The 18,631-nt window shown below is 40.3% G+C and overlaps 1 protein-coding gene across 1 annotated transcript in view; it reads left to right on the forward strand.

Annotated features, from left to right (window-relative positions):
• DLEC1 (DLEC1 cilia and flagella associated protein) overlaps positions 1 to 18,631 on the forward strand; it is a 2,498,134-nt gene that overhangs the window by 1,881,287 nt on the left and 598,216 nt on the right. Inside the window, exon 30 of the mRNA XM_044067561.1 lies at positions 943 to 1,080. Coding sequence (XP_043923496.1) covers positions 943 to 1,080 — 138 coding nt within the window. The remainder of the gene's footprint in view (positions 1 to 942; positions 1,081 to 18,631) is intronic.

Below are 18,631 nucleotides of genomic sequence, written 5' to 3' on the forward strand. Positions count from 1 at the left end.
ATGACAGAACACTACTTTCAATTTATAGTGCAGTGCACACAGTCCTCATACACCTCCATAACTTATGTAATAGACTCCAAAATTGCTGTAAGTTTGCATGTGGGGATGTTGCATGTGACATTTCCCCAATGCAACAATTTCTGAGATGCAAGCATCAAAACATGTCAACACACAGTACTTAAGGAGGACAGCATTTTACAGCAGTGCAATATTATATTGCAGAAAGTTTCTCAGTCATATGTAAAAACACTCTTCCATCACAGATAATGTTTTTGATAAAACCATTTTGTTTGATAAGGAGAACTATAGTGAATATTCTTATATCACTAAAGTGTTTGACTTAGATTTCTTTTTATAATCTCAGAATGAGGCATAATATGAAATTTTACTTTTTCCCTCTAATAGATATGCATATTTTCTGATGAGGCAATTAATATATTTTCTACTTAAAGTGCTTCCCATTTTTGTCTCTCAAATGTTATTTCATATGTGTAGGGTATAGCTGGTAATGTGACATAATGTTCAGAGACGTTAATACATTTTTAAGACCTTACAGGTATAAATGCAGATTTCCCTTTCTCTGGGACATTAGCACTGAATATCAGCCTTGGTTAAAGTAAAATGTACACACCCTTTAAATTGCGAAAAACAATTTCTGACAAGAAAATGACAGGGATACGCTATGTGTATGTGTTTTTTCTTTAATAAAGTTTTAGAAAGTCATAACTTGTAACTTCTGCAACTTAAGTAAATGTACCAAGTCATAAATTCTATTATGTGCCTGGTACTCTATTGCAGTTAAGGTCCTACAAAAATAAAGGATAACAGAAATTGAAATAATACTGTAGGAGGTATGATGCCTGCTAAAATTGTCTGCTTGAGTTCTGTGTAAAAGCCCACATGCTTAAAACTACTGTAATATGTAAATAAATTGATCTTTAGTATTTCAGAGAAGAAGCTGAAAGCGCTAATGAAGGAGACAATGAAGTGCAGACTGGAATGAAACTTATTTCTGTGAATTTGAAAGTGCATGAAGGGATTGCCTCGGATTATCCATACTGTGTGACTCCTGAACAGACAGTAAGTAAATGCTTTTATCTTTATTGTGAAAAACTGACATTTGTTATTGAGACTATAACCAGTCACTGATCCAATGGATTATTGTGAAGGCACATATCCTTATTTTTATGTCCACCTAATAGCAACTTCATAGTAGCTGGGCTCACAAAAATTAAGTTGATGCAGCTTCACTGGATACATTTTATTATAACTTACTTTGTTTTCTGGGCTGTGATACTGGTGATTTTCACAAGATAATATGTGTGCCAGTTATGTCCATATTTGCCTACATGTATGGCCAATGCATTTTTTATTCATCTCCTGCTTTCTTCTTTCACTGTTGAGCTATAATTCTCTTGAGCGTAGTCTTCCCTATACCTAAAGCCAGATTTGTTTTGTCCCATTGCCTCTACTGAAGGATTATAGCAATAACCACATATTCTGATTTAAGAGAATTCTTAAATCAAGTTATAATTTCTGTCTTTTAACTTCTAGTGATATTCAGTTGCAATGTTTGTATCTCGTCTAGACTTATTATTACAAAACAATTATCTGACTGCCTTGACTTTTGCTTCCTTGTCTTCCAGAATGTACATCAAAATAATGGAACGGGGCTTCAGTTACATTTTCAAAGTCCTCTACATACTGAGGCCCTATAATATTTTTTTAAGATTATTTGCTTTTAATCATATTTTGCAGTGTTCTACATGGTGCATAAATTCACTATAAAGATATATGGGTGGCATCTTTATTGTTAACTTTTGGGTGATCCTGCTGGAATTTACTAGTAGGGTCTCTGGTCCCTGTAATGGCCAGTGCACTCCTTGTAGTATCCAAAGCACTGAAGCACAAAGAATGAGATTCCCATATAAGTATGCATTGTTCATTGGTCTCTTTAGTTCTCCTCAATGCCTGATAAACTGCTCTTAACTCAATTCATACCAGAGAAAAATAACTGTTGGGTTGTGTCTTTAATAAACTATTATTTCAATGAATACTATGTTAGATTATGATTTTTATTTCTTAAGTGAAAACAATTCTATTTAGGTGTCATTGGAAGTAAGGTTATATCATGTCCCTCTAGCAGCAGGCAACATGTAGCTATATAAGATTATCATGTCTAATGCCTGTGCTGCTTAGGGCTAAATCAGAACCTTGAATCTTCTGAGAGTTGTAAAAAAGTTTAATAAAGGTACTACACTGAGAGTTTTGAAAGTGTTGTATTCATACCTTACTGAGAAACGTTTAAATCATTAATGCCTGCTTGCAATCAGTTGTACAGGTGCAATATTCTTGACCGCCATCAAGATGGATAGCAATTGTCTGGAGCTCAGATTAAAAAAAAATAAATAAATGTAACCCTGATGGTATAGAAGTAGTGCACCCAATTACATCTCTAACAACCTGAGTTTGGAAATGGAATTAACCCACCAGTTTAGCCTACCAGGGGAGTATTTCTTTCCACCACAGTAGGGGTACTATAGAGTTCAATACTCAACCCCCCATTCTTCAATATCTTTATAAATTATATCCATGCAGAAAAAAAACTTGTGCAGCATGCTGACAACTCAACATTCATCAGCAGTGATATCAACCTCCGCCCAATCTAAGAAAAAACACAAGAATCACTTTATTCCATTGAAACTTAGTTAACCACCTCTCAACTTTTTCTAAACCCTAAAAAAGGTAAACCAATGTTGTTGACCTCTAAGTATAATACCTCTGACAAAACCTAATTCACAATCACCTCATCTAATAATACTAACGTTGAACTTATATCTCCCACCAAGCTATTTGGGATAACCATTGATATAAACCTGAAATTCAGCATAGATATAAATGATATAGCCAAAAAATACCAAAACTGGGAGCCCTACACAGAGCCACACACTATTTTATTAGTTATATTAAAACATGTTGCAGCAACTTTCCTTCTACCTGCCCTGCTTTATGCCACTCCCATCCTATATTAAATGCACCCCAGTCCAGCTTACTAACAAAATACTGCAACAAGATAACATTTGCCACCCACAAATCCTACAAAATCCATCACTGACTTACACTGAAGCAGCTTTCATGGCTTTAACTTCCACACTACCTAGCCTAATCCCACCTTGTCATATTTTGTGACCTTATTTACAGTCCAACTCACTGTCCTAGCATAAGTAGCACCCCACAAGTATACTCTCCTAATAGAGTTCTTCACTCCACTAATAAGCTTCATCTTGTAACAACCAAAACTAATAACTAAGCCAGTGACTGTCTTTACTCCTCACATGTCTCTAAACTATGGAATCCCTTACCTTTTGAAGCTGAACTACTCAACAAAAGTAAATTTTTTAGGAGCTTCCAAGATGACTGCACACTGATCAACATCTTAATTGCAACTCTCTCAGTTTGAAAAAAGAAACTGAGAGATAAGAGCCAGTAACAATGCCAGTTTTAGTAAATTCAGTTACTGGCAAGTAAGTACACTGCCTGGATGCCAGCAAAGAAAAACTTAGAGAACCTGAATGAAATCAACTAGAAAGAGTGAAGAGAAAATACTGAGTAGGAAGAATCCTGCAGCTGTTCAACAAAAAGCAGTTTAAGCTCCAGGGTTGGTGTGAGACATGGCTTCCAGTAATCTAGAGTTAAAAGTAAATCACATGTGCTCAGAGCTGATTAAAAAAAACAAAACATTGAAAGAGTATATCAACTCAAATAACAAAAGGTTGGAAAAATTGTAAGAAGTTTGATGAACTGATAAAACTCCAAAATTTAGAGCTTGAAATGAAGAAAAGAGTAGCTGAGTATGAAACTGCTCAAGAATAGATGTTTAAAAAATGATTGTGTTAGAAAGGACAGAGCACAAAGGGAAAACCTGAGACTTTCTACTGTACCAGAGAAACTGGAAGGAACAGACTGTATTAATTTAATGAAACCACAAATAAGCAACTTGACTGGTATTCCACATCAGGATTTATTAATTGAAAGGGCAGATTGTGTGTCTGCTCCAAACCTGACCATCAGAAAGCAGACAAAACCTGTACTAGCAAAGATGCAATCATACTAGCAGAAAGAGTTGACGCTGACAAAACTATGGCAGAAAGGCAAAATATTAAAAATTGGAAACAGTAGATTGTTTCTGAAAAATGATTATCCAGTGTACACCAGGCAGAAGAGAAGCAAATTTATCTCAGCAATTAGGGAAGGTCGAGAGACAGGTGTAAGATTAGCAGTATCTGAGACCTCATCCTTCGAGTCTTTGGTGCCGATCCTCCCCTGTAAACTATCTGCCCTCTCTTTTTGGGGACTCAGTTTTCAGTACCATCCATGTCTTCTCTGTGGGGGATGGAGCCAGGTACTGAGATGGTTTCCTCAGATCCTGCAAAGGTAGGTATGGCTTTTCAGGTTATTGGAAGGATTGTATCTTCTTTATTGAGAGCAGACACACAGAGTTCCATGGGGTTATTTCTATTCTGTCACTTCCACCCTTTCATGTCTCAGCCCCAGCATGCATTCATGGGTCAGAGCTGAGGACCAGGCCTCAAAGTGAGAGCTCAGCAATAGGAGGAGGCCTATGAGGATTCGGTTCAAGCCCCTGACATTCCCAAAGATGACATGTAAAAGGAGCCACATAACTCCCCATCAGTTTCAGTCACTTCTGTCACTGACTTGGAGGATTGAGGAGGTTCCCCCTAGTCCCCTCTGGAAGACACCACCTTTGGAAAGTTCTTTGAGCATATGGGGCAGATATGATCTTGGCCCACAGATTCACCACCCCCATGGACGAAGAGGTTTTCTTTCAGGTTCATGGCTCAGCACACTCTACTTCTTGGGTGGTCCCTCCAGCAGACAATCTAATTGATATAGACATTAGAAGATCATGACAAAAGCCTGACAAGTGTGAATTGATTCCACAGAAGCTGAACAAAATTCTTAGACAGCACTGGCCCAAGACTCTGCTGATCAATTCCAGCATTATGTCAGCAGTTATAAAAAAGGAGCTGACTAAGGATACAACCACTGTTCATCTGCCCTATAAAGAATCCAAGGCTATGGACAGATTAGAGAAGTGGGAGTATGCTTTAGGCACTTTTGTGCTTCGAGTCCTGAACTATACCACCTGCATGAATTCTTTACAGAGGAATTTAGCATAAGAAGGAGATGCCACTCTAAGAATACCTCCAACTTCACACTGTAGAAAGCAACTGGACATTTCCCTGAGCATGTTGAAAAATATAACCAAACTGTTCATATGGCTCATGCACAAGGCAGCTGATGGAGTGGCTGTGGCTGCAAGAACAGGCGATGCTATAAGACATCAGGCCTGGCTGCTTTTATGCAACTTTATGGACAACTTTAAGGCTTCCTGTGCAAATGACTCCTATAAAAGATCATCCTTGTTTTGTCCATCCATGAAGGAGAGGAAGCAGAAATGTGATTAGGATGGCAAAACACTTTCTGCTGTTTGAGTAAAATTTGAATCCCCACAAAGATTTTACAGCAGGAACCAAAATGGTCCAGAATGACTGTGGTTTATGAAATCCATGTATCCACCATTTTACTTGACCTCTGACAGGAATAGTTGAGGCAGGGTCAGCCCCTTTAATACACACAGGCCCAGAACTTGAGGATATCCACAGAGCCAGGGATACTATGGACAGTTTTCTAAAAGGGCTGCCTGACTGTTCTCCTATGTAGCCAGTTGGGAATCATTTATCTCACTATTCTTCCACATGGATGGCCATCACACAGGACAAATGGGTAAGAAGGCTGTACAATTCTCTTTGTTCAGTCACCCTTAAAATTAACACTGCCACTCCAAGATGTAGCACCCTAACATCTAGAGGTGGCAAAAAGAAAGATTTTTCTCTCTCTGATTCAAATAACAGTTATCCAAAAGGCCCACCAGACCAGACAGGGTTGGGATTTTGCTACAGGTTCTCTTTAATTCTGAAGAAAAACAAGGACCTCAGGCCCATTTTGGACCTTAATCACCCAAACAGCTATGTGAAAAAAAAAACACTATTGGATTATCACAATGCAGTCAATTTTGTCTTGTCTCCAAACAAATGATTGGATGTGCTCTCTAGATCTGCACTACACCTATCTCCACATCAGAGTAGTGAAATTGTCTTAGAAATGTCTTTGTTTCCACCTAAGAACCATTCACGTTCAGTTCAGAGCTCTACTCTTCTGTATCACCATAGTCCCCTTGGTGTTCACTAAGGGCATGACAATTGTAGTGGCTCGTCTATACCTTCAGGGAATCAGAGTATTTCCCAATCTAAATGACTGGCTCCTAGCTGCCTCAACAATGGTGTTGTTAGTCAAAGCCAGGGACTACTTGCACCAATTCTGTCTGTTCTTGGGCATTTTCATAAAACATCAGAAACCAATTCTTCAACTAACACAAATGACTCAATTTTTAATTTGATGTCATCTGTACATGACTACACCAGTAGAATCTCTTCCTTCAGACTGAAGTCAAACATCGAGAAAAGATGTCCAAACTCTCCTTCTTTCCACCTCTCCTACAGCTTCTCTGATCTTCAAAGTTCTAGACTAATGGTTTAATCTATTCAAATGGTTCAATTTGCTAATTTTCACTTGTGAATTCTGCAGTGGTTTCTAAAGGCACAGTGGTCTCAGCTTTACCAACCCTTGTCAGATCCAATCATCATAATCAATCTTTGCAAGCAGCAGTTATAATGGTGGCTAGATTCCTCCTATGTATATTCCAGGAGACACCTTATCCTACAACCACTAACAGTGGTGTTGACCATGGACACCTCCTCCTTGGGGTGGGGGCATTACAAAAAGAGGATGGCCCAAGAGTTATGGAGTCCTGAAGAGGCCATCCTTCACATCAGTATTTTGGAGATGCAGACCATCTTCCTAGAGTTGCAGGAATTTCAGGACTGCATTCCTACGGTAGTCATTTCTATCCAAGTGGACAATATGTCAGTTGTTTGGTACATCAACAAGCAAGGGGGGGATCAAGTCATATCCCCTATGCTAGGAAGAGATGATAGTTTGGCAATGGGCAATAGCTTCATATCATTTTCTAGTTGCAGCACACATTCCCAGGTATCTCACTTGCCTCCCAGACAGGCTAAAAAACGCAATACTGATGCATCATGAATGACCTCTCAACCCAAAAGTAGCATATCAGATTTTCAACCACCGGATCAAGCCTTGCTGTGATCTGTTTGCTTCCCCATCCAGCACCAAGCGCAGCAAGTTCATCACCATGATCCCTCTAAAGGGAGAGTTCCCAAAAGATGCTTTGGTCAAGCAATGGCCTCCCTGGCTCCTATATGCTTACCATCCTGTACTCCTGATTCAGGTGATCCTCAGTTCTCCTTTCTGGACCAAGTAAATCTGGTTTTCCCTTCTCAGGCCTCATTTCAGGAAACTTCCTCGGGAGGGTGGCCTAATGGTTAAGGTGATTGCCTTACAAACAGATGGTGCAGGGTTTGAGTCTCACAAGGGCTAATTGTCTAGGCTTAAAATAGCTCGCAAGGGCAGTTAGTCTAGTACTAATCTATGAATCTATGAACCTATGAATCTTGGATCCCAGGCAGGATCTTCTTGCCCACCCATTGATCTGGAAAGCCTCACCTAGAACTTCAAAGCCTCACACTAACCACTTGGTTTCTCCAATTCCAGTGATGGCCAATGATTTCCTTTTGCTCTGATTTCTATGTTTCATCATCTGGGCATCAGCCCAAGACTTTGACCATTTTTCCACTCCATTCCAGATATTCTATGTTTGATTCAGGTTCCGGTGTCTACACTGGAAGGATTTGGGTAGTAGCCATTTTTAACTTTCATGTTGTTGAGGAAGTCCATGCTGTGGATTTGTACAAACATTGCAAGGCCTTCCTCAAAGGAGTCTTCCATCTGTGACCACCAGGTAAGGTACCAGTCCCTCCATGGAACCTTAATTTTGTACTGGAGGCCTTGACATACCCTCCATTTGACCTAGCATGAACAGCTCAGTTGAAGTTTTTTCATGGAAAACTTTGTTTATAGTAGCTACTACTTTTGCAAGAAGAGTTTATGAACTACAGGCTCCATCTTCATCAGTACCTATTTAATTTTCCACAAGCACTGTCTCTCCATACCATTCTCAACTCTGTTTTGAGGCAAACATGAACCAGCCAATTCACTTGCCAGTATTTTTGCCAAATCATGCCAATAAGGGAAAAATATCCCATATACTTTAGACTGAGATTCTCCCTTCATAGTACCAACTCCTTCAGGAAAGACCCATAACTCATTTGCAGTTTACAAACTGGGATCTCATGTGTCCAAAGCCACTCTTTCAAGATGACTTTTGGATTGCATTTCTTATGTGAGTTCAGTTTATAATCACCTATTACCTTGCATGACAAAGGCTCAATCCCTCTAAGTCTGTTGCCACTTGAACAATGTTCTTTAGGAATTCCTTGATTGATGAGATTTGTGTGTCAGTTATGTGAACTACACTGTACACCTTTATCAAACACTACAAATTAGACCCTATATCCAGGGTGAGGGCTTCTTTTGGAGCCACTGTCCTGAAGAGTCTCCTGTCTTGATACCACCCAGCTTGGGATTCTGACCCATAAGTCAGACAGAATGGATGGAATGAATAGGATATTATAGTTGTGTACTTAGCATAACCCTGGATCCTTTCGGTCTCATCCATCCAGTATGACAAGTCTCCCCCCCCCCCTTCCAAACTGTTACTTTGTAAGATCTGAAGGATATTTCCATTATTTACCATCTCCTCCTTTGATTCCTCTTCCTTTTGGTGGGAAACTTGGTCTGTGGTAATCTTACACACTAGGGCTTGATGAGAAAATAATTCCTAAAGGGGCTTAAGGCTGGAGTACTAGCTTTGCTGTGTTGGATCCAAGTGGCTCAAGGACTCAAGTCATATTGGACATACAGGAATAAAGGGATCTAGCTGTATGGTAAGTACATACCATAACACTCCTACTAACCATTCTTCTTCCAAGAAATGTTACAGAAACAGATGCTTGGTGCCAGAGCCATGGGCTCATGCTTAATGCCAAGAAATGTATAGTTATCTCCTTTGGGAAAAAACATGTACCCATGAATTACCACATAGGTGGCAGTACACTAAACACCAAAAATGTGATGAGAGACTTAGGGACACAGGTGGACAGTGGTCTCACCTTCGATAACCACATCACCACAACAGTCAGGAAATCCTTCTATGTGGCACACCTCATCACTAAGGGCTTTTCATCCAGAAAAAAGGAGGTTATTGTCCCACTGTATTCATCCCTCATTAGACCCATTATAGAGTACAACACCCCATTTGGTATGTACCTCATAAGACATCTGCAACAGCTGGAAAGGCCGCAGAAATACCTCACTAAAAGAATCACAGGCCTAAAGCAGATGCCGTACGCTGACTGCCTTAAGAAACTCCAGCTATACTCTGTGGCATTTTGTCTACTCAGAGGCAATCTCTGCTTAACATACAAGGCCATGTCAAACCCTGAGCTGTTGGACATGCTCCACTTAAAGAAATCCCAATCCCTCAGAGCCACATGCTCCAGGGATCTAAACCTTGTCATCACAATGAAGAAAGCATGTTGGAGGGTTAGGTTCCTGACCCAGAGACTCCCCATACTCTGGAATAGACTGCCCATACATGTCAAGCACAGTGCCACCTTGGCCCTCTTCAAAAGGAAGCATGACGATTGGATGGGAGATAGAAAATTCACCCGGGGATCACGTCAGTTGGCCTGCTAGACAGAGGTCCAGGGAAGTAAATATTGTGGGAAGAAATATCCAGGGAATTGTTATGGCTAGGCTTGTATAGGCCCTAGGACCAATAGCCTAGTACCAACCTATGAACCTATGAAGTTGATAAGCTTACCAGAATCCAGCACCAAAAAAGGACGTCTTTATCAACCAAAAAGCAGATGCATCTACCAGACCTTTATGTACGTTCTCACTATTGAAATCTATTCTCTTAGTTATTTTGCCCTTTGACATGGAATTAAAGTTACTTGATGGGTAAGTAAAAAAAGGTTTACACATCTCATAGCCTAGCTTTATAAGTTCTTAATTACATATGAATACTTTTCTGCAACAAGTATAGAAAACTTTATGGACAATTCCTCAGTGTGATGAAAAAGAAAGTGTTAAAACTCACAGATGTAGCAGAATAAGACTAGAGTCCACAGTTTAAAGTGTGCCCATGACTCTGTAGATGCCATTCATTTCAGCAGTGGTATTGAAAAGGCACACCAGTCTAAGAAATGAAAATATCTAAAATATGTCAAATTTCAGCTAAGTATCGACAGTCAACATAACTGAAGATTTATTTTTTGTTAGGCAGATGATGACGTAATTATTGGCATAGAAAAGAAAGGTAAGACAACTCATAAGTACTTACATCTACAACATCTGAATAATTCTTAATGTCTTTACTCTAATCCTTCTGGGGACCATTATAAATGACAACATAGAGTTCATGACTGATTTTCAGTAAATTCAGCTTGTTCAAGCACCAGCTTGCTCCAGCATGACCTCTCCACTATACATTAGTCTTCTGTACTTAATGAGTGACCATAACCTGGTAGCTAAAACCAAAGCCAATAATACCCTTTTAAATGTTTAATTCAGGTTCTTTCCCAAATTCAACACAAGTTATTTGCAATCATTTCAATGTTCTACAACCAAAACAAAAAACACTAAAGGACCACTATGGGCAAATGATGAAGAAAACATATATTTTTTATTTGCCATGATTTACTACACCTCCCAAAGCCGCCTGCAGCAAAATAAGTACTCATTCCTAATTTTATTTTGTTTTTAATCATCTGCCCTCATGGGGGCAGACATTGTGATTCCTTTGGAAAGCTAAATCTGTCCCATAATGCACAGACTGTGAGTACAAATAGCCCTACCATTTGTTGTCAGACTAGATTTCCATTCACTTAGAATGGAACACCTGAAAAAAACTGCCAAGTTTGAGAGTCTGCAGCTCATGTGTCATTGACTGGTATGAGCTGAGTTTTACAAATGTTGTTCCTACTGATGTACTACACATTCTCTGAAAGAAACTTGTAAAAGTGTCAACAAATTACTGAGATAAAAATACTTTTCACAAGGAGCAGTTGTGCAAGTTTCAGTTCCTGGCCAGGTTACTCCTCCCATCCCCCTCCTTCAGTGGGCTACAGTCTCACATTTCCAGCTTTACTAGATTCAACTATTTAGTCAGCTTTGCATGACAATAGACATAAAAAAAATCACAGACTGGTATGCCACTAAATCTGTTTCCTTGTATGTCTCTTCACTTCTGAATAGCATTTCCCCAGGAATAAAAAAATAAATAAATAAAAGCAAACGCATCAGTCCAGAGTTTAGGCCAGTCTATCCATTTTTTAAAATGTGCACTGTAAAATATTCAACTTGTAATGCATTTTGGCTGCTGACATGGTTATCTCTACATAGTTATTCTCTTACAGGATAACCTGCACTTATGGTATTTAATGATAAATTTTACAACAGTTCTTAGTTTCTTAACAATGACCTCCCAAGCCTCTGATGTGACTTAGTACTTTTTCTTACTATTGCTTTATCTAATTTGTCTTAGTTGTATACCTGTAGCATGTCTCATCCTCTCAGCAACAGACTCCTAGAGAAAACTTCCAAACCAGATACTTGTATTGAAAGAGTAGCAGCAGCTGTAGCAGTCATACCACACTCCAAAACAATGTACTCAAACACAGTACTTACAAACACAGGGGAATGTATATGTCTGAATCAAGCAGTGATGAAATTGCTAAGGACTTCACTGAGCACAATTTTACTCTTAATCTCTCCATTTCATAATCCATAACATTTGCACCACACTTACAAAGGCACACCTCCACCTTCCACAAACACAGCTACCCACATCCACACAACATACCAGACAAATTTAAGGCTTTTCCCACCTCTCTGCAAAACACTGCTGTAATGGCTTTGGCAAACAGATTAAAATGATTGATGGGTGTTGGTTCAGGGCTCCCATCCATATATCTCAACAGTACAGATTTTTGCAGAAAGTCCAGATTTTTTGTCTGTTTTTCATAAAATTGCAGTTTTCTGTCAAATCACTGGCAAATCATTGAACAGTGAAGTCAGAAAATTGACAGGCATTTGATTTTCAGACTTCATATCCTTAAGAAAATTCACTCTAATGCAAAACCTGTTTATCAACTTTCTAAGTTTGTAAGTGCAATATTTATAAATTGTTCCAATTTTGGGGCCTTTGTCCCCTATTATTTATGGCCTTGTCCAGATTTCTTGTTGTATGATGTTGAGAGGTATGCTGCTATCCCTTCCTACTGGAGCCAGTCCACTGCACTTGCACAAGTGTACCCCTCAGCAGGGCAGCAAGTAGGTATCAGTGCAGATTTGCTTTATAGTTCTTTTACACCACAGACACACACACACACACACACACACACACACACACACACACACACACACACACACACACACACACACACACACACACACACGCACACAAAATGATGCACGGTTAATGCGGACAAATCTGTTTGTTTAAAGTCACCAAACTTTTCTCCAAACCCAGTTTTATGGCACCTGCTACCAATGCACTTGACAGTCTGCAGCTGTAAATCTTGTTGTCCATGTTATTTCTTCTTTTCCTTGGTTTTGTTTCTCTTACTTGTAATGTTACTTTTACTCATTTTTTCGCCTGCCTCCCATATCCACCCTAATTATTACTTCTAACAAATACTTTTTTTAACGCTTTCTTCTCTTCCTCTCCTCCTCTTTATCCACTATTTGAACTTTTCCACTCTGACATTTGCTTTATGAGTAAATAATGAACTGTCACCCTTATAATGTCAGCACATTTCAATGCTACATAATAATGTAGTCTAATAATAGGTTCATAGGTAGGTACTAGGCTATCAGCCCAAGGGCCTAAGTAAACCTAGCCAACAAGGTTCCCTGGCTTATGCCACCCAAGAAAGTTATTTTCCCATGCCACTGTTGAGCAGAGCCACAGAAGTGATTCCCGGGTTATATTTCCTATTTCCCATCCACTCAAAGATTTTTCTTGAAGAGTGCTAATGAGGAACTTTGCTTGACATAGAGGGGTAGCTTGTTCCAGAGTTTAGGAAGTCTCTGGGACAGGAATCTATCCCTCCAGCATGTCCTGTTTATTGTGGTGACAAGGTTTAGGTCCCTAGATCAGAGGGATTGGGATTTCTTTAGGTGTAGCATGTCCAACAGCTCAGGGTTTGACATAGCATTGTATGTTAGGCAGAAATCGCCTCGGAGTAGGCAATATGCTACAGAGTAAAGCTGGAGTTTTTTGAGATGGCCAGTGTAGGGCATCTGTTTGAGGTCAGTAATCCTCTTTGTGAGGTACTTCTGTGGCCTTTCCAGCTGCTGCAGATGTCTTGTGAGGTACATTCCAAAAGGGGCGTTTTACTCTATAATGGGTCTAATAAGTGTCGAGCAGAGGGGAACAATGACCTCTTTTTTCCTGGATAAGAACCATTTTGTGATGAGGTGTGCCATGTAGAAGAACTTCCTGACTACTGTGGCGATGTGATTATCAAAGGACAGACTACTGTCCACCAGAGTTCCAAGGTCTCTTATCACACATTCGGTGTTAAGTAGACTGCTGCCTATGTGGTAGTTCATGAGTACAGGCTTTTTACCAAAGGGGATGACAATGCACTTTTTGGCATTGAGCTTGAGGCCATGACTCTTGACACCAGGCATCTGTCTCAGTGAGGCCCTTCTGTAGGATGTCCACATCATTTGGGGACTCGGCTAAGGCTCCTAGTTTGCAGTCATCTGCGAACTTCGTTAGCCAGAGGCCTGCTGTGTTAGCCTGTACTTCAGAGAAGTAGATACCAAACAGGAGAGGTACCAGGACTGAACCCTGTGGTACTCCCCTTGTCACTGGTTTGATGTCAGATTTGGAGTCTGCAACTTTTACAGTGTGGGTTCTGTCAGTGAGCCAATTGTCAACCCATCTTGTGATGTAGGGATGTATACCTAGTTTAGTGAGTTTAGCTGTAATTCCAGAATAGGGGATGGTGTCAAAAGCCCTGGCAAGGTCAAGATAGGCTGTGTGAACCACCCTAGCCTCATCTATGGCTTTGGTGACTGCCTCAAAGAAGTCGATTAGGTTCAGGATGCATGATCTACCTTTCACAAACCCGAACTGGGTGGGGTCCAGAGTTTGGAGGTTACCAATGTCTTTGTTTATGAGTTCCATGATGATACATTCCATGGCCTTGCAGACCAGGCTCGTCAGGCTAATAGGGCGATAGTTCCCAGGATCAATGGTGCCCCTTTGTGGAGTGGGATAACTGTTGCTGTGCGCCATTCAGTGGGCACAAAGCTTGATGTGAGGCTATGATTGAACATGGTGCTTAGGTGGGGAGCCAGTTTGTTCTGAAGTTCATGTAAAACGCAGCCTGGGATGTTGTCCAGTCCCATGGATGCTGTGTTTTTGGCTTTAGACAGTGCAGCTTTTACCTGTGTAGTTGTGATTACAGGGACTCTGCATTCTTCCTGTATAGATATGGGCCTTTTAGGGTGTGAGAGGGTGATAAAGTTAGCACTGAACCTATCTGCCAGGATGTTGGCAATATCAGTTGGTTCGGTAATTTTCATGTCGTTGTGCTGTAACGCAGGGAAGATCTGGGTGTTGCCATTGAGATTCTTGACATAGCTATAGAATGCTTTGTGGTTGTCCTTGGAATCAGTGGTGATTTTATTTTCATAGTTAGCTTTGGAGGCTCTTATAGGGGATCTCAGCTTCTTACTGAGGCTGACCGGGGAGCTCCACCACTCGTGGGATTTTACTCTCTTTTGCAACCGTTTCTTCCTTCTGTTGTACAGTTTGTTTATGGCAGGGGACCACCAGATTGGCTTCCTTTTTTTGGGGGATAGCTTCTTGGTTCTGTTTGGGATAGTACGATCCATGCACTCATGTAAGTGCTTATAGAGTGCATTTGTGTAGGATTCAGCAGTTGTAACTGTATTGTCCATCTGCATGGGTGTCATGAAGTTCACCACTTCTGTCTTAAGAAGCATGAAGTTGGCTTTGGAGAAATCTTTTACTGTGGTTTCCTTAATGGGGGGTGGGGGCGGGATGTGGAAATCTACGGTGATTAGCTTATAGTCAGATCTGACCAACAAGGAGTTGACTTCGCGTGTGGAACACCGGTCACTCATGTTGGTAATGACTAGGTCTAAGATATTGATGCCCTTGGTGGGGGTGTGGATAAGTTGATCCAGGGCACTGGAATTTATGAATTCCAGAAAGCGTTGAGCGAAGGAGTTGGTACATGAGTAGTTTTCCCAGTTAATGGTGGGGTAGTTGAAATCGCCCATTGTTAGGGTGTTTGGTTGAACCCTAATATTTTCCAGTATATCAAGAAAAGAGGAGTGGGAATTCTGAGACATGATGGGGGATCTGTAGCAAGCTACAGTTTGGCTTGCAGTTTTGCCCAGAGTTAGTTGCACTTGGATAACCTTGGATGCATTATGCTGAGCAACTAGCCTGGAGGTGTGGATATCCTTAATGAATATGGGCACACCTCCGCCTTTGGTGTTCCAGTCCAGGTTATGTGGCCGAAAAGTGTGGTATGAGTTATAACCTGGTAGTGCAGGGGTGCTCTCTGGAGCTTTGAACCAGGTCTCAGTCACTGCACAGATATCGATGTTCTCCATTTTAAGTAGTGCCTCGAGTGAGTGCATTTTGAAATTTAGACTTCTAGCATTGAGTAGCATTACCCTCAGTTTTTGCTTGCCTGTTCCTGTTACGGTGGTGAATTTGTCATTTGAACCTTGTCTAAAAAAGGCACTATAGGGGCAGCAAGAGCCTTAGCCAGTATCCGGAATCCCAGGGGTGACATGTCGACCATGTCGTCCCAGGCAGACAGATACTGTATCCCCTTAGAATGACACCAGAAGCTTAGCCAATTGTTGAAGTCAATCATTTTGTCCTTGTACTGCGGTATAATTCTGGGTGATGGCAGAACCCTACTCAGGGCTAGGGTCATACCTGCCTGGGCTACAAGATCGGAGAGCTCTTCCATGTCTCTTTTCATGTAGTCCAGGGAGGTACATCTCAGGTCATTCACACCGACATGGACAATGACAGAGTCATATTTGTACGTGTTGTGGAGTGACCTGAGTGCGTGGGTTATGTTGCGGATCCTGGCACCCGACAGGCAGCTGACAGTAACCTTCTCCTTGTTTAGCCTGGTGAGTGGGACATCAGTGTGCTTGACTATAGAGTCACCTATGACTAGTGTGTTGGGTACGTTGTTTTGCCTAATATATTACATATGTTATAATAATATCTGAATAAGTGAGCGGGATTTTTATGACAGCATATTTTCCTTCCTTCTGTGTTTTTTTCTTATTTATTTTATTTTATTTATTTTACATTTGTTGACCGGGAGGATCCGACTGGATACATGTCCATTTTCAGCGGAGGCCCGGGGAGAAAAGCTCCAAACATAGATACAAAACAATTTGAATCACAGTGAAATATATTTTACATTCAAAGTTAGAACATATTTTGTTCAGATATAATTTATTTAAAAGGAGGAGGATTTAGGATAGTAGGGAGAAATAGGAGAGTAAGGTGTAATGAATGTTAGTATAGTCAAAGGTAAACTACCCCGGATTTAAGCAGTGACAATTCCTTTTTGTACTCAGATATATTTTTAGTTTGGCTTTGAATTGACTTAATGTTGACGTAGATATAATATCATGGGGAAGTTTGTTCCAAATTTTACCTGCAGCATTATTGAGAAGGAGTCACCAGCAGAGTTACTAGTTTTGAGTGTTTGGATTAGGAGACGGTTGGATGACCTCAATGGACGAGGATTGTTGCATATAGGAAGCAGCATTTTGAGGGAAGGAGGATATTCAGGGTTATACATAATTTTGTGTGTAAGGACTAGTAGGTTGAAAGAAATAAGGGTAGGAAGCTCAGACCAGTTGAGCTTGGCTAAGTTGGTACAATGATGGGTCCTATATGGTGACCCAGTAACAAACCTCGCAATATGATTGTAGCAGTTAGAGAGTTTGTTCATGACAGTTTTGCTTATGTTATGAAGTAAGGGGCACGAGTACAGGAGTGATGAGAGAAGATGAGTCTGGGCAATGGCCATTTTAGCTTGAGGGGTCAGGAAGCTCTTTATTCTATATAAGGAACCTAGTTTCTTATTAATGGTCTTGATCATTTGGTTAACATGTATATCATATTTTAGTTTGTTATCTATGGTTACCCCTAGTAATTTTGTTGAGAGATCTGGAGAAATTATGGTCCCATCTTTAGCTTGGATAGTAAAATTAAAGGGGCAAGACTTTTTTGTTGGGAGAAACAACAACATTTTAGTTTTTTTAGGATTCAGAATCAGGCGCCGATTGGAGAGCCACTGTTCTATTTTGCTAAAAGTGGACTGGGTTGTTGCTTGTAGATCTGAGGGAGTTGTGCCAGAGCAAATTAACGTAGAATCATCTGCATATTGTATGCAACTGGCATCAGGAATAACTGTATGGAGATCATTGATAAAGCTGGAAAATAATAACGGCCCTAAAATAGATCCTTGCGGGACTCCCAATGTATTGGGTAATAAGTTAGAGAGTTTAGTCTGCCATAAAACTGCTTGTTTTCTACCGGAGAGGTAGGAAACAAACCATTGTACAGCAGTATTGTCAAGGCCGAGAGAGGGCAAAGTATTAACTAGAAGTTTATGATCCACCATATCGAAGGCTTTTGACAGATCCAGAAATAGTGCAGATGAGATTTTATTATTATTACAATGGGAGTTTATGGTGTTTGAGAAGACAAGGAGGGCTGAGGTAGTGCTGTGGAGGGGTCTGAAACCATGTTGGTTATCAGTCAATAGATGGTTGACAGTTAGGTGTTGCATGAACTGTTTCTGAACACATTTTTCCATTATTTTTGCTAGAGGAGAGTATAGATATAGGCCTATAGTTTGAGAGATCCGTGGAAGTGCCTCCCTTGTGGAGAGGAATTACATAAGATATCTTCCAGATCTCAGGAATTTTGGCTTCTACTAAGGAACGGTTGATGAGGATTGATACTGGATAAGCAATTACTTCAGCTGTTTTTTGCAAATATTCAGCTGGGAGTTGGTCAGCAGAGAGTGTTGAGGGTTTTAGTTTTTTAATTAATCTACAAATAAATGAGGTTGGTACAGGTTGAAAGGTAAGTAGGGGAATATTATTGGGTGTTCGAGAGTCAGAGGTGTGAGGGCTGGGTGGTAATTGATTAGATAGAGTTTGAATTATCTCAGTGAAGAAGTGGTTAAAACTATTTGAGACATTGACAGAGGTTTTATCAATGAGTAAGGCAGGGACAGGGGTAGTAGTACACCCAGGGTGAAGAAGTTGATTTAGTTGATATAGTCTTATGTTTTGGATTTTTCTTGGTATATTGATTGATTTTCTTAGTATATTTTATTTTTTATTTATTTTCCATTTGTTTACCAGGTTAGTCCGACTGGACACAAGGTGACCATTTTCAGCGGAG

The sequence above is a fragment of the Protopterus annectens genome, chromosome 3.part1 (genome assembly GCF_019279795.1).
Source record: "Protopterus annectens isolate FY-2018-M chromosome 3.part1, PAN1.0, whole genome shotgun sequence".
Taxonomy (NCBI): domain Eukaryota; kingdom Metazoa; phylum Chordata; order Ceratodontiformes; family Protopteridae; genus Protopterus; species Protopterus annectens.